At 37.2% G+C, this 24075-nt stretch overlaps 4 protein-coding genes and 2 pseudogenes across 4 annotated transcripts; 1 reads left to right on the plus strand and 5 right to left on the minus strand.

Moving 5' to 3' along the window:
* Nucleotides 1–624: 624 nt before the first annotated feature.
* Nucleotides 625–2739, minus strand: LOC105174238 (UDP-glycosyltransferase 1 pseudogene; annotated as a pseudogene).
* Nucleotides 2740–4805: 2066 nt separating this feature from the next.
* LOC105174239 (UDP-glycosyltransferase 73C5) lies at nucleotides 4806–6644 on the minus strand. Its single transcript, XM_011096269.3, has one exon. It carries the CDS (start codon nucleotides 6457–6459, stop codon nucleotides 4981–4983), a length of 1479 nt encoding a protein of 492 aa, XP_011094571.1. The 5' UTR covers nucleotides 6460–6644; the 3' UTR covers nucleotides 4806–4980.
* Nucleotides 6645–7117: 473 nt separating this feature from the next.
* LOC105174240 (UDP-glycosyltransferase 73C4) lies at nucleotides 7118–9271 on the minus strand. The gene has a single exon (XM_011096270.3). It carries the CDS (start codon nucleotides 8703–8705, stop codon nucleotides 7173–7175), a length of 1533 nt encoding a protein of 510 aa, XP_011094572.1. The 5' UTR covers nucleotides 8706–9271; the 3' UTR covers nucleotides 7118–7172.
* Nucleotides 9272–11956: 2685 nt separating this feature from the next.
* Nucleotides 11957–12821, minus strand: LOC148785119 (secreted RxLR effector protein 161 pseudogene; annotated as a pseudogene).
* Nucleotides 12822–17802: 4981 nt separating this feature from the next.
* On the minus strand, nucleotides 17803–18857 carry LOC105174241 (thaumatin-like protein 1). The gene is made up of 2 exons (XM_011096271.3): nucleotides 18702–18857; nucleotides 17803–18570 (listed from the first exon to the last, which is right to left on the minus strand). Exons 1-2 carry the CDS (start codon nucleotides 18832–18834, stop codon nucleotides 17909–17911), a joined length of 795 nt encoding a protein of 264 aa, XP_011094573.2. The 5' UTR covers nucleotides 18835–18857; the 3' UTR covers nucleotides 17803–17908.
* Nucleotides 18858–20753: 1896 nt separating this feature from the next.
* On the plus strand, nucleotides 20754–22746 carry LOC105174242 (expansin-A9). The gene is made up of 3 exons (XM_011096272.3): nucleotides 20754–21123; nucleotides 21515–21833; nucleotides 22233–22746. Exons 1-3 carry the CDS (start codon nucleotides 20904–20906, stop codon nucleotides 22546–22548), a joined length of 855 nt encoding a protein of 284 aa, XP_011094574.1. The 5' UTR covers nucleotides 20754–20903; the 3' UTR covers nucleotides 22549–22746.
* Nucleotides 22747–24075: the final 1329 nt, after the last annotated feature.

The raw sequence follows: 24075 nt of genomic DNA on the forward strand, positions 1-24075 counted from the left end.
AAAGAAAGTTGAAAAAGACAGAGCCCCAAGGGGGCCTGGAAGCTTACAAATTATGTCAGAATCGATAACCGGCACCGCGTGCTGCTCCCTTCACAAATATAATAACAACAGCTGATTGTAAATTAGATGATTATTGATCTGATTATTTTAAATAATGAAAGCCTTGTATTAATGGATCATTTGTAACTAATTAAATGATTTTAGGGACATGCGTTGAACTGTGGTCGTCATTTGAAAGTCACTAAAACTCTGGTGTGCGGAGAAAAAGAAAATCTGAAAGATTAAGAGAAATGAATCTAGTTTCAATAGAATTTGTTTAAATTAATGTTATAAAGATTTAGGTTGTATTTAATATGTAATGTAATATAAACAAAATGTTGGAATTGAATCATATGATAAATTAAAAAATAAAAAATTTAGGATGTCATAGATTGAACCGCTAAAAGAGTTTGAGAATATTGAGATAAAGGCCTGCTTCCCAATTACGTACATATACACACCGGCAGAGGCATATGGGAATCCAAAAACGGGGGTCCATGCAGACAGTATTAATCCCTACAAAATATAAATGAGCAAAAGAAACAATAAAGAAACAACAATGAGAATGGCAGGCAGACAACCTGATTTAGTTGCTGAACTTGTTCTCCACTTTCTTGATTGGAAACTTTACCACACACTTCACACAATACATGTGATATACAGACTGCAACGGGAAAAAGGAAAACCAGAACAGGTGATGTTCAAATACTAAACCCAACAGATGATGAGATGGAAATAGCATTTTTCATTCCGTATTTTCGGGTTACTGCTTGCCGTCCCGTTAATTATAAAAATTCTCATTAATAATTCCATAAGTTATAAAATATTCATTTTAGTCATTTCATCACATTTTGTTCTAATCTTGATGCAAAAGGCTATATGACCCTTATTCAAAAGGTTGAAGGAGCTGCTCACCATGATGCCTTTTTCATCAAATTATTAACAAAATTTAACGAAATAACTTACAGTGAGAATTTTTGTAACTTATGAGACTATTAATGAAAATTAAATGATAAAAATATACTGAACCTAAAATACGGACCGAAAATGCACTTTGCCCCTATTCATGCAATTCCTTTCTTAGTTTTACCCAGTTGAGCAATTTCTTGAATTAGCAGGGTAACATTGAGAGAAGAAGATCCTCCTACTTGGACCGATCTCTTTGCCATTACTCCAAGCTCTTGTGCCCTTTTCCTTCTTTCAGATCCTTCTTTTCCTTTATCCATTACCCTCTCAATGGCACTCTTAATTCCATCCCTCGTCACCTGGTTTTCGGCCTTTTCGTATTCTCCCAAATGCGTGACTGTCTGAGCTCCAACTCCCACACCTGTCTCCAGTATTTGCACCACTAACTTCTCATTCAGAAACTGCTCAGCAAATATAGGCCATGTGATCATGGGCAAGGCCGCAGAGATACCTTCAAGAGTCGAATTCCAGCCACAGTGCGTCAGGAATCCTCCTACAGAAGGGTGGGATAAAATCAGTACTTGAGGAGCCCATCCTCGAATTAAAAGACCCCTTTCTTTTGTTCTCTCCTCAAACCCTTCATCCTGAATCCACTTCTCTATCTCTTCTGATCGAGATCCACCTTTTACCACTAGAATAAACGGATGAGTTGACGATTCCAGTCCTTCAGCAAGCTCAATGAATTGGCCAGGCGATAAGCGACCAAGGCTTCCAAGACAGGCATATACTACAGACCCTGGATTCCTATTATCAAGCCACTTCAAACACTGTTCAATGTCAATCGACGCCTGATTTCCTCTCTCTGCCTTGTCTAACTCGTGGTTGCTGCAAAGAGATAATGGCCCAATACTCCAAACTTTACCCCCTTTCACCTTTCGAAACTCATTTACATAGCTTTTCTCCAGCTCCTCAAAGCTATTCACCACCACCCCGTGTGCCATCGACTCGGTTTTCTTCACTTGCTCTCGGAAATCACCAAAGTTTATGGGGCCCGGATTAAATAATCCGGGAAGCTGGAGTCGAGTGAACTCAATCCTATCCGGTAAACCAGGCACAACAAAAGGCTCCGTCGGAGGAACCCTCTCATGAATCTTGCAAGTGTATAAGCTGTGCATTACTAATTGAGTAAAACAGCTCATTCCATCAAAAATTATCCTCGGAATCTGAAACTTCATGCATGTATCAGCAGTCCAAGGTAGATGCTTGTCGCATATAATGCAGCTAGGACTAGGATCCAGCTCTTTTAACATCTCCTCCAGAGGTTTCTGGAGCAAGTTGATAGCTACAAAGAAATTCTGGATCAAGGAGTAAGATGGTAGAGAATCTGCGCTTTCACATCCAGGCGGCAGGCCGGCTTCCGAACTTGGAAACCTGATTTGGAGGAGCCGGATGGATAGTCCGGACCTGACGGCACGGTCGATCACTGAACTGAATCGCGTGGCGTTGGCAGGTGTAACTATGATGGTTACGCTGACACCGTGCTTTGCTAACAATTTGGCCATGTCTATCATCGGAATTGTATGGCCAGGGGCCATTAGCGGTATCAAAATGAAGTTCAGATGCTGATCTGGTGGCAAGGCCATCGAAATGACTTCTGAGAGATTCACGGTTGGAGTTTGAATTAATTTAACTGTTCGAAACGTTAATATATATATATATATATACACACACTCACAGCACGAATACTCAAAGATTAAGAGTTTCTTCCGTTTCAAACTCAAAAAGTTGTGTGTTGGATCGTCAATATATATAGTAATTATTAGTCTATTTTCATATATAACATCAAATATTTGAATCTATCATATTTTTAATATTTAAATTTGGTAAAAGATGGATGTATTTGTCGAATTAGGTCGACAAAATACAAACGAGGTCGACAAACTATCGTTGTTTCTGTGGTCTGCCTAAAGACATTGCCAAACTTCTGTTATAGTACTTGTTATCAGTGCATGCATTAGTGTATATGAATAGACAATCATGAATAGACGCTTATAACATTTTAATCATGTGTTGATTATTAATGTAGTGATCGGAAAGGACAATACAACAAAATAATCCCAATCTCTTAGGCATCTTCCAATGCTAGTTTGATTTTTTTTTTAATCAAATCAGCTTTAGTAAAATGAAATTAATTATATGATAAATATATTATATTTTTTTATATAATTGATTACTTTTATTGAATTCTCGATAATTATATTATATTTATCATATAATTAATTTTGATCTAATCAAATATAATTGGAGTTACGATTTTCTATTACTTTGGTACGTCTATCCAGGATAGGATATGTCCCTGTCGATGAATTTACGCTGAGATCCCTGAATATTTGCCAGCATCACATGGTGAGCCCGTTATTAAAAATACTAATATGTAGTGGCTACGATTGCTTGTCAAATTCTTTTCATCTCATTTTATCAGATCTTTGTACTGTTTAGAGCTGGAGAATTTTTTTTCGTTTTGAAAAAACATCTCAAACACGTTTTATATTAAATATAATAATAATTATTATTAGTATCTATTTTTTAGGCAATATTTTATACACATCAATTATTATTATATTTTTATTTCACATCCAAACACATACTAAAAAATTATTTCATCTCAACCAAAATCATTTGACATAGAAAATAATGATCTTGATCGGTTGTACAGAAGATTTATAAAGAAAAACGAAAGTAAAGACATTTTGATAAAATTATAATAAGGTTAAAGAATGTATATAAAATATGATATTGCTTAATTAACTGCTTATTAAATGGATTTAAGTAATTTGAGAAAGCAAAATTTTAAACTCCATTTAATTTTTATTTTAAAAAATGACATTTAGTGTATAAATATTTTTCCTATCTAATTTTTATGAAATTCTACCACTTAATTAATATATAATAATAATATAGATAGACAAGTGAAGGTTTAATAAATCATTATGTGGAGACAATTTTGATTAGGCAAAAGTACAGTGGTGGTGATGCAAATTTTAAATTCTGAAAGGCTGTTATGTAAATAATGTTTTCTTGCATTCATGACGCAATGGCTTACGCATTTCTGATTTCGGGGTGAAGTGAGTCCATTGAGTGTTAGGCCCCATTGAAATTGTACCTTCTGTGACATTGTCACAACGCATTTCTGGTTTCACACGCAGCTGTCAGTCTCATCATAGTGGGTGTCAACGTGTCCAGAAAACTACGACACAAGAAGGCTTGCTGCATCTTTATCTAACCCATCCGACACTATCTCTATTTTGTCCATTAATTTGGATCACGTTGGAATTGAGCCTTCTACATCTTTAATTGTTGCCATGACATTTGAGATTACAGAGCAACTTGCTGTTGTTGGAACAAGAACTGGTGTTGATTCTAATCTTTTCGATCGAGGTTAGACGAAAAGGGAGTTGCATTTTCTATAACAGAAGCGCATTCACGCGCTTTTTTGTTATGTAAACTAATTGTACACATCATTTATTTCTCTTCTCGTTGGACCACGTAGCTTGAGTTGGCAGTTGCTAATTTGTTAATTTGTTAAACGGTTTTGGTGGTAGAGTTAAATAGCCTTCATCTTCCTCATTTCTGGGTTGTAACAAAAATTAACAGAAATGAAATCTATGGATTTACTTTGCATTTTCGCAGAATTACTTCGCACCTTTGTTGCTCTGATCAATTGGAAATTCTACAGATCAATTGTGTCTGTACTAGGTATTCTTTTCCATAAATTTCTTATTACCCAGAAGTTGCTAAGTACACCTAAATCAAAACTGTGACTGGAGAGGGCATGTAACTAACCAGAGCACACATAGCAGTTTTATGAGGATCAAGAATTTACTGTGTGTAATTCAAAAGAACAGGGAATGCTTGGAACATAATTCATGGTGAAAGCAAATCGAGTTTCTACTTGTACATCATTCGGTTAAACCAAACTTTTGTAAGAATGCTCGTGAAATTTGAAACATTCAACTCAGACTAAAACGTTGTCTGTCATGTTGATCCTCCATGGTTTGCTTTGGCCATAATTTCTTCGATCAGCAATGTCATGCTTACATGAGAAGAACCTCCTTCTTCGATTGCCTTATTCGCCAATTTTCCAAGCTCTCTTGCTTTTCTTCTCCTTTCTTTTCCTTCTTCCTCTTCGTCCATCAACAAGTCTAAAGCTTTCTTCACATCATCTTTCTTGACCACTACCCCCACCTTCTCTTCCTCTCCCCACTTAACAGGCACTTCCACGCCAATGCTCACTCCAATCCTCAGCACTTCGACCACTAATTTTTCATTACAGAATTGCTCAGCAAAAAGTGGCCATGTCACCATTGGCACCCCTGCCGAGATCCCTTCAACCGTCGAGTTCCACCCACAATGCGTCAAGAATCCACCAGTCGCCTGGTGTGAAAGAATCAGCAATTGAGGAGCCCAGCCACGAATCAGAAGCCCCCTGTTTTTAGTTCTTTCCTCGAATCCGTTCTCTGAAATCCATCCCTCCAATGCACCTGACTTGTCTCCTCCTAAGGCCCAAATGAAAGGCCTATTTGATTCCTCCAAACCAAGTGCAAGCTCCGTCATCTGCTGCACTGTCAGTCGCGCTAACGAGCCAAGACTAGCGTAAACTACAGATCCGGGTTCGTAGGAATCGAGCCATTTTAAGCAATTTTGTTCGTCAACGGCAGCACTGTTTCCTCTTTGAGCCAAATCCAGGCTCTCTTTATTGCACAACGAAACGGGACCTATGCACCAAACTTTTTCTCCTTTGACCTTACTGTACTCCTTCACATACTCTGCCTCCAGCTCCTGGAAACTATTCACCACCACCCCGTATGATGTCTTTTCTGCTGCTCTTATTTGATCTGCCACATCTTTCCAGGCAGCCGACTTTCTAGTTGTGGAACCTGTAACCTGGGACTTTCTTAGTTTGATCCGATCAGGCAAGTTAGGCACCTCAAAGTAGTCGGAATCTGAGTTTAAGGTATCAAGAATCTGGGATGCCATTGTGTTGTGTGAACACAAAAGGGAGAAACAGCAAGTTCCGTGGAATACTATTCTTGGAATATGAAACTTTTCAGCAATTTGGGTTGTCCAGGGCAAGCCCATGTCTGAAATCAGGCAGCTCGGCCGGGGTTTCATCTCGTCAAACACTTGTTCAACTTCTTTCTGCAATAAATTGAGCGCAACAAAGAAATTTGTGGCCATGTCTAGTGAAGGAAGAGTGTCGAGATTCTCGCAGCCTTCAGGCAGCCCAGCTTCTACAGATGGAAAACGGATTTCAACTAATTGAATTTGAAGTCCAGCTCTTACAGCGCGAGCAACTGTTGAACCAAATCTGCTAGCATTTTGGGGTGTGGTGATTACAGAAACGAGAACGCTTCTCTGCGCCAGCAATTTGGCAATGTCTATCATGGGAATCATATGACCTGGAGCCATAAGAGGGAACAAGACGAAGTGAAGCTGGTGAGATTGGGAGGCCATGGCGATAGTGGAGGATATTATTGAGGTTTTGAGCTAGATCAGGCTTAGTTCTACTAGTGCTATATTGTGAATGTTCCTCATGTGATAAGAACCTTTAGGACATTGTTGCGTCTTGGTAATGCTTGCCCTGATATGACAATTAGGAAAGTCTTGAACTTGGCTCCTTAAGTTGTAAAGTCATCACTCAAATAATTGAAAGGCGTAAAAATTATTGGTTGGTGTTGCTTGTCCAAACCTTAGCCAAACAAAATATCATGACTCCTACCCTTCGTCATAGCTACTTAAGAGGAGGAGAGGGGCATGACAACTGGACCACTTCTCCGTTGAATGAAACTTTCCAGTTGGGCTCAGAATTCTGCTTTAGTAAGTGGGAGAATAGTCAGATTGAAGGAGTATTATCTTTTTAGTTTGAGTTTACCTATATGGTTGGACTTGTCTTCCATTTATCTTCTTTCAGTAGTTCTTGTTTAGTCCGCGATCTTCTAATCTTGTCCAAAAAGGTAATCATCACTTTCGATTGCTAGTTAAGTTGTCACAGCTGCTGAGACAAGCTAGTGTCAAGACCTGAGCTCCTAATAGTCAAATTTAGAGATGCTAACAAAGAAAAAGCTCAAATTCAAAGCAATAAAGTACCAGAAACATGTTCTGAAGGCAGTAATAAAAGAGGAATTTGCAGTACTGAATATCATCAATGGAAAACAGAGCTTCTGTATCTATTGCTGGACTACAATTTCAGAAGAATATTCATGATCTAGCTTTGCTTCATTTGCAGATTGGTCCACGTTGTTGGTTTGGTGTTTGATAACATCTTCTATAAGCTTTGTCATGTTGAGGTTAGATGAACCCTCTTCGTCCATTGCATTTTTCGCCATTTTCCCAAGCTTTTTTGCTCTCTCTCTTCTCTCTTCCCCTTCTTCTCCTGCATCCATCAACCTGTCGATAGCCATCTTTATATCATCATTTTTAACCTGTACTCCCACCTTCTCTTCTTCTCCAAAGATGACCGGCACCTCAACGCCTACTCTTATTCCTGTCTTGATGACGTTCACAATGAACTTTTCATTGCAAAACTGCTCTGCAAATACCGGCCATGTTATCATAGGCAGGCCAGCAGTTATTCCTTCAAGTGTTGAGTTCCACCCACAATGCGTTAAAAAGCCTCCAACAGACGGATGGGAAAGTATTAGAACTTGAGGCGCCCAGCCTTGGATCAAAAGGCCCGTTTTCTTGGTCCTTTCCTCAAATCTTTCTTCTGACAGCCACTTCTTGAACTCATCTGATGCATTTCTGATAACCCATATGAAGGGGCGATTCGATGCTTCTAGGCCTAAGCCGAGCTCTATCAACTGTGAAGTGGCCAGTTGTGATAAGCTTCCAAGGCAAATGTAAATGACGGAGCTCAATTCCTGTGAATCAAGCCACTTCAAGCATTCATGCTCATCAATGCAGGCCTTGTTACCTCTTTCAGCCTTGTCCATGTCATCTTTGTTGCACAACGAAACCGGACCAACGCACCAAAGCTTTTTGCCTTTCACTTCGAGGTATGCTTTAACATATTCAGGTTCCAGTTCTTGGAAAGTATTAGCCACGGTCCCAAATGCTTGTAGTTCAGCCTCTCGCATCTCGTCCCGTATCTTAATCCAGTCAGAAGACAATTGATTAGCTGTGCCCTTAAGCTGAGCTTTGGTGATCTCAATCCTATCCGGCAGGCCAGGCACCACGAAGTACTCCGTATCAGAAGTTACCTCTTCGAAATCCTTTGAAACTCCCAGCATGTGCATGCACATCAGAGAAAAACAACTAGTCCCATGAAACAGAATTTTTGGGATATGCAAGTTTAGAGCAACAGTCGTGGTCCACGGAAAACACATATCAGCAATTAAGCAGGTTGGCGGGGGCTTAAGTTCTTGCAGCAATTCTTGCACCTGATCTTTTAGCATGGTAGCAGCTTTCCAGAACTTAAGTGCATCGTCAATGTTAGGAAGCATATCAAAACTCTCGTACCCTTCAGGCAGCCCGACTTCAGCACAGGGAAATTTGAGGTGGGTAACATGAATGCTCAGTCCAGAGCCAATTGCACGAGAAATCACTGATTTGAATCTGTTGCTATTGTGGGGAGTCATCAGAATCGTGATGAGAACACCTCGCTTCGCCAGCAATCTGGCAATGTCTACCATGGGAATCATATGGCCTTGGGCCATGAAAGGAAACAGGACGAAATGAGGTTGGTTTTCGTTGGTGGCCATTAATCTAATTGCAGGGACGTGGAATTGGCGGGTTTCAATTCTTGTTTATTCCCAACTCTGTTTGTTATGTTTAGAAATCGGTTGAAAAGGCTGAGATTAAATACTGCATGCTCGAGGTTTCCAGTGTTTAGTTTGGCAGTTTGGTGACGGTGCAAGAGCCGTGAAGGCCAAGTTGAATCTGACATACTAGCTTGGAGATTTCCAAGGACCATTTGACTTGTCTGCTGAAGAAGACCCTTGGAGGCCAAGTTCAAACTTTCATTCTCGGAGGATAGTGGGGAGGTTTCCAATGTTTGGCTGTTTGCTAGCTGATGATGTAAGAGTCTGCATAATGCAATAACGCAAATGCAGGAATTATCCTGTCACCCAAGAATTTGTGGGTTGGGCAACGAGAATGGATTCTGTGGATGATTTTAACTGGTCCATCCTTTCTCCTTCCATACGTTTGAAACAAATCGTGATTCGACCGTATTCAGGAGCAAAAGCTACGTGGCCAGTTGTAGCTGGCCAGTGTGATATCTATACTGACAGACCAAAAATTGTTAAGTCTCTAATTTTTTTTCTATATCTTTTGAATTTAATGAAATTATCATTTAAACATAGAATTAGATACAATTTATTTCATATGAAATTAATTTTTTTTAAAGAAAAACCCTTATTAAAAAAGAAGATACAAAAGATCCGGCCAAGATTTGAGTATCATGTGCCTCTCTGCCCAAGGGATTTCTTATTATTTTTTTAATGCTAAAGGGATTTTGTATGTTCTTTCTTTACTAATATTTTTTTTTATTTCACAATAGGATAAATTATATTTAATCCATTAGAGATACAATTTTGTATAAGGGTCTTAAATCACTAATATCAAAAAAATGACTGCGCCAGCCAAAAAGGAATACTTATTTGACATAATTTCATAAATAAATGAAATAAGATTACACGGTACATTTATTACAAAAAAAATATTAAAAAATATTGATCCGGATAATTCAATAAATTATAGACAATTGAATAGGAGGAAGGATAACTTTCAACAATTTTTTTAAAATTTATCATAATTAGGAATGGAAAATATGCAGGTTGGGTTGAGTCCAAATGAAGCAAGAGGAGTTGTGAGTGTGTTTATGTGCCGGATCAGTCCAAGTTAAGAGTGTTTGCATATGAAGCAAGAGGAGTCGTTAGCATATTGTCCTAAGTGAGAGAGATGTGTATATATGAAAAAAGAAAAAATAGTGGGTTCTTTTAGTTTTTCTTTTTTAATTTATGGACTGAATTCATTAAGATATATATTAAGCCCATTATCAACCGATGTCAATCTATTTTAAAATATAACCAACGCAAATATAATCCAAAGCTAGTTGACTTAGGTTGAACCCATGAGTTTTAACCTATTTTCCTACTCCTAGTCATAATTATAAATATATTCTCATATTTTGAAAAATTATAAATAATAATTTCAAATACCCTATTAAAATTATAAATATCTCCTGTGATAATTTATTATATGGTGTATTGTTAAGATATTTATATTTTTTTAAAAATATAATTATATAATTAGAATAAAATTTAAAAAAAAATTATTGTAATTTACGGGACAAAGAAAAATATTTAAAAAATATCATTAAATTTATGATTTACGATAGCCATTTCCTATTTACAAGACTGAAATTAATTCATTAAATTTGTATTGTTGTAAAATAATTGATTGAATTTACATTGGTCAATAATCTTTTATTGTAATTTACTTAAAAAATAATTTTAACAGAAGTTAATTTTGAGTAGTTTTGGAGGTAAGAAAACTCTCTTAACCATATGAATTTTGTATCTTGCAATTTTATTTTCTTTTATATTTTTTCTAAGTGTGTACTCGCTAAAATTAATTTTTAACATTTTCTATTAAATTTATGGCCTATGTCCCCTCGGCCCAACCCAACGCCCCTCACTTGAATGGATAAGCCCATCTCCATATTTCAACCATTTTGATATTATGGCTCAATATCTTTGGTTCAGCTCACCTGACCCACCCAGTCCATCTACCCGACCCAACTGCATCTCTTGTATTCAATGACTTCATCCTTTAAATATCCCCGGTGGTTTCTAAATCGGATGAGAGAGAAATAAGAAAAAAGAAAGAGAAAAAAAAGAATTAGTAGTTCTTTCTCCTTCCCTCTTCAATGAGCTTTCTTAGTAGTTTCTCTTGAGTCTATGTGAGTATTCATTTTATGGAATCTTTGTGGTCCTTTGTGGATGGTATCTTAGTGGCTTCTGTGAAAAACTGAGTATTGCTGGCTTTGGGCTTAGCAACCGTAAGGGGTTGCCGGCCATTGGTGGTGTTTGGCCCTTCTCCTTGTCGAATCTGGCTCTTGAGCCAATTTTCTATTGAGATCTGTTATTTTTATATTTTGTATATTCATATATGTGTATTCATTCTTTATTCTTTATTTATTTGTTGATTCTGTAATTATATTTGTAGGGTATAACCCTCCAGTGGTATTTCCTTCCAAATATATCCTATCAACTATTACACGGGATGGAGTACGAAATTCCTCAAAAATTACAGGCCGAATACACCAAATATTTACAGAGATGAATATTACAGAAAGATAGAGAAAACGAACAAAGAAACAGTACTGTTTGAATGTGGCTCAGGAGAAAGAGCCAGATCCAATTTCAGAGGGACACGGTCACAGATACCGCACCCAACACACAAGGCAAACCCCACTGTTGCTCCACTACTCACGGCACCCAACCACAAAACCCCAATCACAAAGACCAGTCACTATCGCTCACCACAAAGCAAGTTCTCACACAGAAATATATCACAAAGACTGAGGGAGGAAAAACAGATTTTCTCAAGTTCGGCCGAGAACAGGGGGGAGAAGAACCTCCGTACTTATAGGCTAAGAAACACCCGGAGAGAGTCCGTTAGGCGGTTTCTCAAGAGCCATTAAGTTGGCTCTTGATAACCGCCGGAAACGGAGAAGAGAGAGAGACCAACAGCTGTGTCGGTTTGAAAGAGGGAGAGAGGGGAAGAGGGAAGCGGCGGAAACCGCATGAGGAGAGAGAGAGCTGATTAGGGTTTGTAGATGAGAGAGTATATATATATATAGTCAAACCGGGTCGGACTAGGTGGAGCGGGTCGGGTGCCGGGTAGGGGCCTCCAAGTGACGGTGGGCTTGGTGTGAGTGGGCCTTTGTATTTAGGCCATTATTTCTAACATACCCCACCTTGGACCAAATACCCAATGGTATAGGTCAGGGGTTTATGGATCTGGTTTTCTCATCATTGCTAATAAATACTCCAAGGTTGTACCTGCAATATAAACAACACTAAACAAACACAGAGGTATTAATCAGGATTTAGTAAGAGTATTTTTAAGCACTTACAGAATTTTTCTATTGGCAAGCACTTAGTGCCCATATCTGCAGGATTTTCGTCCGAACTGATCTTTTCTAACCTTATCTCATTTTTCCCCACAATATCACGAATGAAATGATACCTAACATCTATATGTTTTGTCCTATCATGAAAAACAGGGTTTTTACATAATTGAATAGCAGATTGACTGTCAGAGAAAATCACAGGTTTTTCTTTTAAGAAGCCGATTTCATTAAGGAGCCCACTAAGCCATAATGCTTCTTTGAAAGCCTCTGTAGTAGCAATATATTCAGCTTCGGTCGTAGATAAAGCAACAATGTGTTGGAGTTGGGATTTCCAACTAATGCATGAATTGCAGAATGTAAACATGTAGGAGGTAGTGGATTTACGACTGTCCCTATCATTCGCGTAATTAGAATCTACATAGCCAATAAGATGTGCATGAGCAGAATGTTTAGAAAATTTAATACCAACATTTTCAAATCCACGCAAATATCTAAGCAACCATTTCAATGCTTCCCAATGAGGGGGACCAGGATTTGACATATATCTATTCAAACAACTGATGGCATAGGCAACATCAGGTCTAGTGCACACCATAAGGAACATAATAGAACCTATCACATTAGAATATGGGATCTTACTCATTTTTTGCATTTCACTTTCAGATTGGGGGCATTGATTTTTACTGAGTTGAAAATGGGCAGCCAAGGGAACAGCAGTAGGTTTAGAATTTTCCATAGCAAATTTTTTTTAAGAACAGACAACAGATAAGTTTTTTGGTTCAAAAGAATGGAAGATGTTTTTCTGTCTCTAATAATACACATACCAAGAATCTATTTTGCATTACCAAGGTTTTTCATTTCAAAAGTTTTGCAAAGATCATTTTGAAGACAATGGATAAGTTGTAAGCTAGAACTTGCAATTAACATGTCATCAACATATAGTACCAAAAAAATCGGAGTAGTATCAACATATTTGAAATAGAGGCAGTGATCATAGTTACTCCTAGAGAAATTTAAAGACAACATAAATTCATCAAATTTTTTATTCCATTGACGCGGTGACTGTTTCAAACCATATAATGATTTTTTCAACAAACAAACATGATCAGGTTTAGAACTGTCAGAAAAACCGAAGGGTTGATTCATGTAAATATTCTCGTCCAAGTCACCATGCAAAAATGCAGTTTTAACGTCCATCTGTTTTAATTCCCAATCATAATAGGCAGTGAGAGCAAGTATAATCCTGACAGTAGTGTATTTGACAACAGGTGAAAAGATTTCATTATAGTCTATGCCTTCTTTTTGTGTGAAGCCCTTAGCAACAAGTCTAGCTTTATATTTTAAGGGGTTTTCTTGTTTTATTTTGAACAACCATTTACAATCGACAACGGACGCATTTTTGGGTTTAGGAACTAGGATCCATGTTTTATTGTCTTTTAGTGATTTCATTTCTTCTTTCATGGCACTAAGCCATTTGTCACTTTTTAAAGCCTCTTCAACACTAGATGGTTCTCCTAGTTCGGTATGTAGACTTGTGTGAAAATTCCTAAGTTTTGAAGGTATCCTAGTTTGTCTTCTATCCCTATCTCTAGCTAGTTGGTAGTTATCAAGGGGGTTGATTAATGGGTTTGTATCTCCTATGCTTTCAAGATTTTCTGCATTTTGTCTTTGGTTATTGTTGTCTAATCCCTCCCCTTCTTGGTTATCCTCTAAGTCTACTTTATTAAAAGTGGTTTCTTGTTCTATGGGTTGGGTCTTTTCTAAACAAGGCATCTCATTTTCATTAAACGTAACGTCTCTACTAATCAGAACTTTAAAGCCAGGTTGACTCCTAACCCATAATCTATACCCTTTCACCCCTTCAGGATAACCAATAAAAATACATTTGAGAGATCTAGGTTCAAGTTTATCAACATTTTGGTGAACAAAAGCAGAACATCCAAACACACGTAAGCAGGAAAGATCAGGCAATTTTCCATTCCACATAAAATCAGGGGTTTTTCCAGATAATGGCACAGAGGGAAACATGTTTATTAAATGTGCAGCAGTTAGGACAGCTTCTCCCCAAAATGTTTTAGGCAATCCAGAACTAATCAATAGGCATCTCACTTTATCAAGTAGTGTTCGATTCATGCGTTTAGCTACTCCGTTTTGTTGAGGAGTATAAGGATTAGTCTTATGCCTTCTTACACCAAATTTATCACACATTTCAGAAAACTGTTGGTTACAGAATTCTAAGCCATTATCAGTTCTAAGAGATTTCAGCTTTCTACTAGTTTGGTTTTCAACAAAAATTTTCCATTTTTCAAACTTGTCAAAAACTTCTGATTTATGCTTCATTAAGAAAACAAACACTTTACGAGAATAGTTATCAATGATCGACAAGAAATATCTATTACCACCATGGGTAGTCACATTAGAAGGACCCCAAACATCCGCATGAACATAATCTAAAATGCAAGTGGACATAGATGGATTTGGGGAAGGGGATGTAGGAAAATGAACTCTATGATGTTTCCCCATGACACATTCATCACAAAAATCCAATTTGTCAATCTTTTCATTCAAAATACCGTCCTTTTTTAAGAATTCAAGACCTTTCATGCTTATGTGTCCAAGTCTTTTATGCCAAAGAGTGGTCTTATTGTTTTCAAAAACAGATGCAGCAATATTTTCATAAGTAGCAGTGCAGATGTAAAGGTTCCGTTTTCGCTCAGCTTTAAAGACAACCAATGATCCTTTCAAAATTTTCATAGTCCCTTTTCCCCATCTTCCTCTAATGCAGCACATGATATTAGATTGTGACTTAAGTCAGGTACGTATCTAACATTTTTCAAAACCATTTTATGACCTCCTTCAAAGCATAATGAAATGTCACCTAGACCCTTAATATCACATTTTTTCTCATTTGCCATGGATACAAAACCGATATGCTCATGCTTCAAGTTAGAAAAAATGTCTTTGAAATGACTCATATGAAATGTGCAGCCAGAGTCAATTAGCCATTCATGCATGTCAAATGAATTCACAGAATTAGCTTCGTATACAACAAAAACTTCACCATTTGATTCTATGGACACATTGTTAACAGTTTCTTTCTCCTCATAGTTTTTATCTCTGTGTTCTCGTCTAGGTTTTCTACAATCCTTTATATAGTGACCTTTTATGCCACAGTTATAAGAACGTCTGTCTTTTATTCTATCATTTTTGAAGTTGTTTTCTCTAGTCCTAGATTTGCTTCTGCTGTTTTTATTCCTGCTTCTACTCCTACTGTTGTATCTAGAGTTAAAATTCCTAGATTTCATTCTACCCCTAACAAGGTTGACTTCATGTTGGTTCTGACTAGGTTTATTGGTTTTAATGTCTAATTCTTTACTCTTTAAGCCATTAACAACAGTTTCTATATTAACACTATCCCTACCGTATTTAATGGCAACCTTTACGTCAGAATAAGATTCAGGGATAGCATTTAAAAGCACAATTGGAGAATATTCATCAATATTTTTATCTCCAGTAAGTTTAATATCTTGGATCAGTTTAGTAAAATCATCAAGGTTCTCATCAATATTTTTCGATAAATCGAGTTTATATCTAAAAAACTTTTCTAATAAAAACAGCTTATTCGGTAAAGAAGTTTCGGTGTAAATTTCCTCTAATTTATACCACAAAGCCTTTGAAGATTCTTGTTTACCAACTTTTCTCAAAACGGTGTCAGAAAGGTTTAAAATGATAGAGGAATAAGCAAATTCATCATTTTCTTGTTTCTTTTCTTCCGAAACAGTTTCAGCATAATTGCCATCAATGGCTTTGAAAACCTTTTGTTGAATGAGAACACCTTTCATTTTTTGTTGCCAAATGGCAAAGTCACTTTTACCATCGAAGGGTTGGAGGCTGTAACCAGCCATTTTTAAAAAAATGAGGATAGTACGGTTTTTATAAAAACAGGTAATAAGCTTAAAAAAAAAACTGGTTTTTGGAAAAACTTGGAGTTTAAAGGAGTAAAAGCGGGGTGGTTAAAAAAAAAGTAGACAACACGTCAATATATCAACTACCAACCAAAAAAGGCACCAAGAACAGGTACACACAGAAAACACAACGAACAATAGGAGTGTATTACTAAGTTAGAGTGAGTATAGAGATGACAGAGGATTGTAGGAATAATACGGAAATTACAGATGGTAATGCAGATAACAGAGTATAGCGGAAAATCACAAGAGATATAGCAGATATAGTCGACTTGCAGAAACAGCAAGAAAACACAAACAGTTATAGCAAATAGCAGAAATACCACGAAAATCGCACAATGTAACAGTTGTAGCCAAAGCCGGGGGTTACCAGCCTAAGTCCCACCTAGATACCCGACGACCTCAAGGGTCCGGCCAAGGGGGATATTAGGGGGTTTACCACGGCAACAGAGATAATAGGGGTAATGAGATATAACAGTAATATTCAACAACAGCACAAGAAAAATAACGCGATAAAGGAAAGGAGGGGTTTATCAGAGGTTACCGCCACCAGGATCAGCACGAGTCAGAACGCAAGCTCTGATACCACTGTAGGGTATAACCCTCCAGTGGTATTTCCTTCCAAATATATCCTATCAACTATTACACGGGATGGAGTACGAAACTCCTCAAAAATTACAGGCCGAATACACCAAATATTTACAGAGATGAATATTACAGAAAGATAGAGAAAACGAACAAAGAAACAGTACTGTTTGAATGTGGCTCAGGAGAAAGAGCCAGATCCAATTTCAGAGGGACACGGTCACAGATACCGCACCCAACACACAAGGCAAACCCCACGGTTGCTCCACTACTCACGGCACCCAACCACAAAACCCCGATCACAAAGACCAGTCACTATCGCTCACCACAAAGCAAGTTCTCACACAGAAATATATCACAAAGACTGAGGGAGGAAAAACAGATTTTCTCAAGTTCGGCCGAGAACAGGGGGGAGAAGAACCTCCGTACTTATAGGCTAAGAAACACCCGGAGAGAGTCCGTTAGGCGGTTTCTCAAGAGCCATTAAGTTGGCTCTTGATAACCGCCGGAAACGGAGAAGAGAGAGAAACCAACAGCTGTGTCGGTTTGAAAGAGGGAGAGAGGGGAAGAGGGAAGCGGCGGAAACCGCATGAGGAGAGAGAGAGCTGATTAGGGTTTGTAGATGAGAGAGTATATATATATATAGTCAAATCGGGTCGGACTAGGTGGAGCGGGTCGGGTGCCGGGTAGGGGCCTCCAAGTGACGGTGGGCTTGGTGTGAGTGGGCCTTTGTATTTGGGCCATTATTTCTAACAATATTGTATATGAGTTTTCGAACCCATCATTTATCTTTTGTAATAGTTTGATAAGTTTTACTACTGGTGGTTAACACCCAACATCTTCATTGTTACTTGTACAAAAATTATGCTATTTATTTTATTTAAAAAAAACTATATATGTGATGTATCCACATTAATTAATAAAGTAGAAAAAGCAATATAATTTGAAATAGTAAACGAAATTGAAACCAATCATTCATAAAATTTTCCACTGCCAAGATCATTTATGAATGAGTACTGCAGACATGCATTGACTTCCAATGCCGTAGTATCTTGGAAAAATGAATTCACTGACTTTGGAAAGTTTATTAAAAAGAATAAGATTATAATAAGTGTCTGAATGCCAGAATAAAAAAAAAATCTAAGAGAAGCTGATCATGAACTGACAAGACAAAATCTTCATTAATTTCTAAATAAACTTATTACAGAGCAAGTTATGTCTCTTTCAGTATCCAATTCTTATTCGCATGCAACGTCAATAATTAATTATTTAGTTAGGGACAGAAAGTAACAAGATAGTTAGCCCCGGTTGGACATGTAAACGTGCTAGATGTATCGTCATAAGCATAGCTATAGGCCTGAGGACACTGCCGCTTGAACATCTGGGAGTAGCTTGTCGGCTTGCACGTCGCTGGAGAACCGAAGGAACCAGTGCAGCAATACTGCGGTTGGTTAAAAGCAACACATGCACTTTTACAGCCAATTATTGCACCCCTCGGGTTTCTGACGGCCAATTGATTCGGGCAGTTGCGGTTGATGTCGGCAGGACAACTTGTTGAGGGACAAGCTCTGTCGGGCTTCACAAATACTGGTATATTGAATCCATCGACAAGACTAACATCATAGAAATCTTTGTTACCATCTCCTCCTAGTGTGTATTCAACAAGGGTTGCTGGAGGCCGGCCGCCGGCCCCGTTGCATGAGATTTGACCCGAACCGCAGTCTCCACTTTGACAGCTGAATCTGCCGCCAGAGTTTGAGCACCCGAATCGAGCCCAGAATCTGCCTGACCATGGCGCAGGAATGTTGACGGTTGTTGAAGCGCCGGGAGCCAAAGCAAAGCCTGTCGGAGGTGCTGCACCTTTTCCAGTTACTGTTGCTGGCCAAATTTCGAAGCGGCAGTTGTTCTTTATGGTGATTACGGCTGAATGAACTCCTGCAAAACAATTAGTCATATTAAGACCAAACTGTACTGAGAAAACGCTAACACGAAGTGAACAAATTTCATTAACACCAAGTGCATGCATGCTAAAGAACATGTATGCTGAATAACAGAAATGATCATACCGTAAACATAGCATAGTGCGAGCGCAAGCGAGCACAGGATTTTAATTCCCATCGCCGGATCTCTTGAAATTGTTATACTAATTAATATCTGTTGATGCAATTTATTTAAGTGATCGGGCTTGAAGCACAGCATTGAAGGTTATATATATATGCATTTTGATTGCAGAAATACGAAGAAAAATTTGCAGTCTTGAATAAGAAATTTGTAAAGTTTATTGAATCCAATATTACTGAAATAACATTCGAGATCAACATGTAATCGGGAAATGATAGTAGTCTCCTGATCCTGAGTCCAAATTTCATTGGATTTTGACTTGCAAAATGTATAAATTTTGATAATCTTGACTAGCTTAATTCAGATTTTAGTATGTGTTTGGCGATCCGGGTAATCTTCTCAAATATATGTTTGAACGAAAATAAAAAAGTAAACCTTGGCATATATAAGCTTTAATTTGATAAGTATATAAGAGAAATAATTGCATTTAAACTAGCTCTCATGTGCAGAGTAGCTAGAAACATTTATGTGTTAGTAGTATGGGGTTGGAGCAATTATATTCATTTATTTAATTCTCATCCCTTGCATGAAATATCGACAGCAGGAAATCTGCTTCATATAGTTTTGCCATTTTGAAAGAATGATTTGTTTAAAAATATTATTAATTGGAGTTCTCGTTTTATAACTAAATTATGGCTTTTAATTTATTTGACTTCTTAGGTCCGGTTTCATTTTTTTGTTTTTCTGGGTATTAAGCAGTTCAAATGTTTAATTTCAGTATCACAGTATACTAATTAGAATAATTAACTATAATTTATATTTGAAAGGAATATAATATGTTCCACTGAAAGTGGAGTTGACATACGACTCTAAAATAATAATGCTGAAGTCATTTGCTCAAATAAGTAAGGAAAAATGAAAATTTTCATCTAAATACTTTGATCTAAATTCATTTTGGTTATTTATCTTTGGTAGTATTATATTTAGTTCTTTATCCATCAGTTTTGTATAAATTTAGTCTTTTATCCTAATTTATGATTCGTTTGCTATTTTGATGATAAGGGCTAATAGTCCATATAAACAAATATTTTTTCAATAAATCTAAACTCTTATACCATTCAAGGCAAACATTAGCTACGAGATGTAAAATGAATGGATATTATGGACTAAAATTGTTTAGGGTAAAATTGTTTGAAATTGAGTTAAAGGACTAAAATTAAGCAATTTTAAAACTTATCGGACTCAAACTAAAACTTGTAAATTTTTAGAATGAAACTAATTTGGTTTAGTATTAAGTAATTAATAAATTCAACACGGGACAATGTGAATTAGTTTATCGGGAAAAATGTTCTTTTAGTCCCCTAAAATAAGGGTAGAAATTTTTTTTATACCACAATTATGACATGTGACGCTTTTAGTCCCGTAAAACTTAAATTACGTCTTTTTAGCCACAATGCTTTTTAAGTCGCAAACCACGACTTTTTAGTCCCAGAATCACAATGTAATATGACTTTTTGGAACTAAAAATACATGATTAAGAATTTTATAAAACTAAAAGCGACACCTATCATAATTGTAGTACTAAAAGAATTCGGCCCTTATTTTTATGTGGCTAAAAAAGCCCTATTTTATCTCAGTTGTACACTGACCGGAGGAAGTATATATATATATCGACAATCAAAAGAACATTTTAAAAATACTTAAGCTTATAGAAATAAATAGTTGCTTAATTAATGACGACTGTTGTATTCTTGATAGCTTCATCTTGCCACTATTTAACTTGGTAAAAATTATTAATTTATAATTAAACAAAAAATTCATCACTTAACTTTAATAATTGTAATATATACTTAGAGCTTAAATATGATCACTACATTTTTCTCATTGTAATTAAATTATATATTTACGGCCTTAATATTAGCAACATATATATATATATATATATATAATCAGACACAAGACAGCTAAATGTAGACTTGGTTTGTTAAGGTAAGTACATATATATAAGAGGCAAAAATAAAGGGATTTTCATGCTCATCAAAGATGGGAAGGCATAATATCCCATTTCCATCCTTCAAATTTCTGGGTATTATTCCTTGACACCAATCAAAGATTTACCGGAAACACTGAAATCACACATTTTAAATATTACTAAATATATATGTCATAACAGATGAAGGAAAATGAGCAACTGATGAGGCCTAATTATGACAACAACATCAATTAGCGCAAAATCTGTCTCTTTATCCCTGTTGTTTTTCCTTTACTTTCTTGTACCAGTCATTGATGCCGAGCGAACATTCCGTGTGATACAAAGACAGCATAGCTTTCCCAATCCACACGCCAAGCGTCGAAAGCCAAAAGTTAGCCTCTGGGAAAACGCTCATGCCACTTTCTATGGAGAAGCCGATGGCTCCGGAACTATGGGTAAATATATATTTTTATGCACCTTCTGATGCATTCTTCTGATCAACCCATTTATATTAATCCTGTGTAGAAACTATATGTTTAATTTGATCGAATATATGTATAGTTCCTAGTTTATGCATTAATTATTGCATGTTGAAAATGTTTCTGCACCTGCATGTAGTTTTTTTGGCTCGTATGATAATAAAGCTAAGCTCTCGATCATCATAATTCAATCATTAACAAAGATCATTAATCACTTATAGACAGTAATCCTCATAAGTATTATTCTTTTTATTACTTTATCGTGTAAGCGAATGACGACAGTGAAATTTGTTGTCCCACTGTGTGAAAAAGACTGAGTAATAGTAAGCTTTATTGTGTTTCATATGAGTTGAAAGAATTTGGACAGGTGGAGCCTGCGGTTACGGGGACCCCAAAGAACAAGGCTACGGGTTACAGACGGCGGCGCTGAGCAAAGCTCTGTTCAAGAATGGTGAAACCTGTGGAGCTTGTTACGAGATAAAATGCGTTAATGACACCAAATGGTGTCTTCCCCGACACCGTTCTATTATTGTGACGGCCACCAACTACTGCTGGCCAAATTACCAGCAGTCCAGTGACGCCGGGGGATGGTGCAATCCGCCGCGCGAGCATTTCGACTTGGCTCAGCCAGCATTCCTTCGGATTGCTCAGTACAAAGCTGGCATTGTTCCTGTTCAATATCGAAGGTATAGTGACAATATATTCTATCTGCTTTACATGTTCTGTGAAATAACTTAAGACTGTCCAAATGAAATTTAAAAAAAAGAAAATTGAATAGCTGGAGAGAAAAATGAAAACCATTCCTGGTGTATTAATTAATTACACAAATATTAAAGAACTTGTTGAACATTTTCTAGAATAACTCCTCTGTATAACATATATAATGATTCTTCCTGATGATCTAATTTGTAATGTAGAATTTACAACACAAATCATGATTTCAGTGATGGAGTGTAGCTTGTTTCGAAATGAAGATTTTTAATAATACAGTTAAACTTTAGGTAGGGATGATGTTAGAGTAAATATATAATGAGGTATGAGAATTAGTGTATGTTAACATTTAATTTGGGTGATGAGCACTGCAGGGTTGCATGCAAAAAGAAAGGAGGCATAAAATTCATGGTGAATGGGAGCCGTGACTCGACAGTGGTGTTGGTTTGGAATGTTGGAGGTGCTGGTGATGTTGAGAGCGTGTGGGTGAAGGGGGAGAAGAGTGTAAAGCTATGGAGGAAAATGAAGCGTAAACGGGGACAAGGATGGGAGACGGGGGGTGTAGTTTTGGTAGGGGAATCCTTGAGTTTTAGAGTCCAAACTAGCGACGGCAGAACTTCCACTTCCATGCGTGTTGCTCCTAACAACTGGCGCTTTGGTCAGACATTTCAAGGCACCAATTTTAAGTAGACAGGACACGACCTAGGTCTCCCTTCTTTTTGTCTTTTTTACATATTTCTGTTAGTTATTAGGAATCAGGATTTGGGTTCTGTATTTTTATTGTTTAGAAATTAACGTAGACCCATGTATGTATTATAATTAGGGAGTTTAGAGTTGTGATGCGTCAGTATATTTTATTATTAAGGGAGACGAGACTTTTAGTGCTCATTTATTTTTGTTTGATATTTTATTTTTCATTTGTTATATAACTTCTCACTCTGTGAACTTTTTTGTGGTGGAAAGTTAACTCGTTTCAATGCTCTAAAGAAAATGAAAGAATATATTAACACAATTGATAGCAAGCTCATGCTTGTTTTCAATTAACATTGGTTGTGTTCTCATCAGCTATATATATATATATATATATATATATATATATAAACCCATGGCTGAGGAATTTAATTCAGTATAGGGCATGACCGGAACTCAATAGATAAAGGTTTCTCAATTCTGATAAACCACAACCCTTTCCCCCCTTTTGTCTCTTTATGATGTTAATTTGCATATCAAAAGCCATGGCAATCATGAGGCGAGCCCTCCTGTCATCGCTTTGCTGCTCATCCTAATTAATGTTCGTGCTGCCCGTTGCACTTGGCCAGTTATACATGGCCCCTCTCCAGGAACCGGATGCCCAGGCTCAAGTCCATGGCCCCTGGAAACATGCTCGTGCTACCTTCAACGCTAAAGCTGATGGCTCAGCAACACCTGGTACTTACCAGTTCTTTTCCTTTTTCAATTTTTGGGTATATATCTTACTTTTACTTCAAATGTGTAGGACATTAAATCCGACAAGAGGAGCCTGCGGATATGGAGACATAGTGAAAGTCTATGGATTGAACACAAACGCATTGAGCACTGCATTATTCAACGATGGACAAAGATGCAATCTAATGAGCCAATGGTGAAAACGGGGCGAGCCGTCCCTTTTTGTTACCGCCACCAACTTTGTCCCCCGACAGGGTGGTAACGAGCATCCTTCAGATTGCTGAATACAAGTCTGGCATTGTCCATGTTGAATACCACAGTTACAGATTACTTGGGCAGTTTTTTCTGTGACCAATTATATCCATGCGTACACATAGTTTTGAAGAATTTGAGTTGTTTTGGTTGAAGGGTTCCATGCAAGAAACAAGGAGTTAGATTTACCATAACAGGAATCCTCATTTCAACTTGGTGCCGATCACCAATGTAGGAGGGGCCTGGGACGTGATGAAGGTGGAAGTTAGAAATGGAAGGCTACCATATACGAAGTTGAATAGCAATTGGGGCCACATATGGGAGGCCAACGCAAAACTTGTTGATCAGACCTCAACTTCGTCCAAAGTTGTACCCAAGAACTGGAAGTTCGGTGAGAATATATAATTTCGTACTCAACAATCTATACCTTTTTTAATTAAAGAGAGTTAATTTGTGTCCTTTAACGATTAACTACCATCATCCTTCATAAAATATTATTTTTTTCCTTTATTTAAGCCCTTTTTTTGGCATTTTTTTCCT

This window comes from Sesamum indicum, linkage group LG11, assembly GCF_026168435.1.
Source record: "Sesamum indicum cultivar Baizhima isolate 11 linkage group LG11, ASM2616843v1, whole genome shotgun sequence".
NCBI classification, from domain to species: domain Eukaryota; kingdom Viridiplantae; phylum Streptophyta; class Magnoliopsida; order Lamiales; family Pedaliaceae; genus Sesamum; species Sesamum indicum.

What these genes read in the sequence shown, in the direction of transcription:
- LOC105174239 (XM_011096269.3), bottom strand. Translation starts at nt 6,459, where the DNA reads ATGGCCTCCCAATCTCACCAGCTTCACTTCGTCTTGTTCCCTCTTATG.
- LOC105174240 (XM_011096270.3), bottom strand. Translation starts at nt 8,705, where the DNA reads ATGGCCACCAACGAAAACCAACCTCATTTCGTCCTGTTTCCTTTCATG.
- LOC105174241 (XM_011096271.3), bottom strand. Translation starts at nt 18,834, where the DNA reads ATGCTGTGCTTCAAGCCCGATCACTTAAATAAATTGCATCAACAGATA. An exon ending in CGCACTATGCTATGTTTACG is followed by an intron (nt 18,571 to 18,701) that starts GTATGATCATTT and finishes ATTGTTTTGCAG; the next exon opens with GAGTTCATTCAGCCGTAATC.
- LOC105174242 (XM_011096272.3), top strand. Translation starts at nt 20,904, where the DNA reads ATGACAACAACATCAATTAGCGCAAAATCTGTCTCTTTATCCCTGTTG. An exon ending in CGATGGCTCCGGAACTATGG is followed by an intron (nt 21,124 to 21,514) that starts GTAAATATATAT and finishes GAATTTGGACAG; the next exon opens with GTGGAGCCTGCGGTTACGGG. An exon ending in GTTCCTGTTCAATATCGAAG is followed by an intron (nt 21,834 to 22,232) that starts GTATAGTGACAA and finishes TGAGCACTGCAG; the next exon opens with GGTTGCATGCAAAAAGAAAG.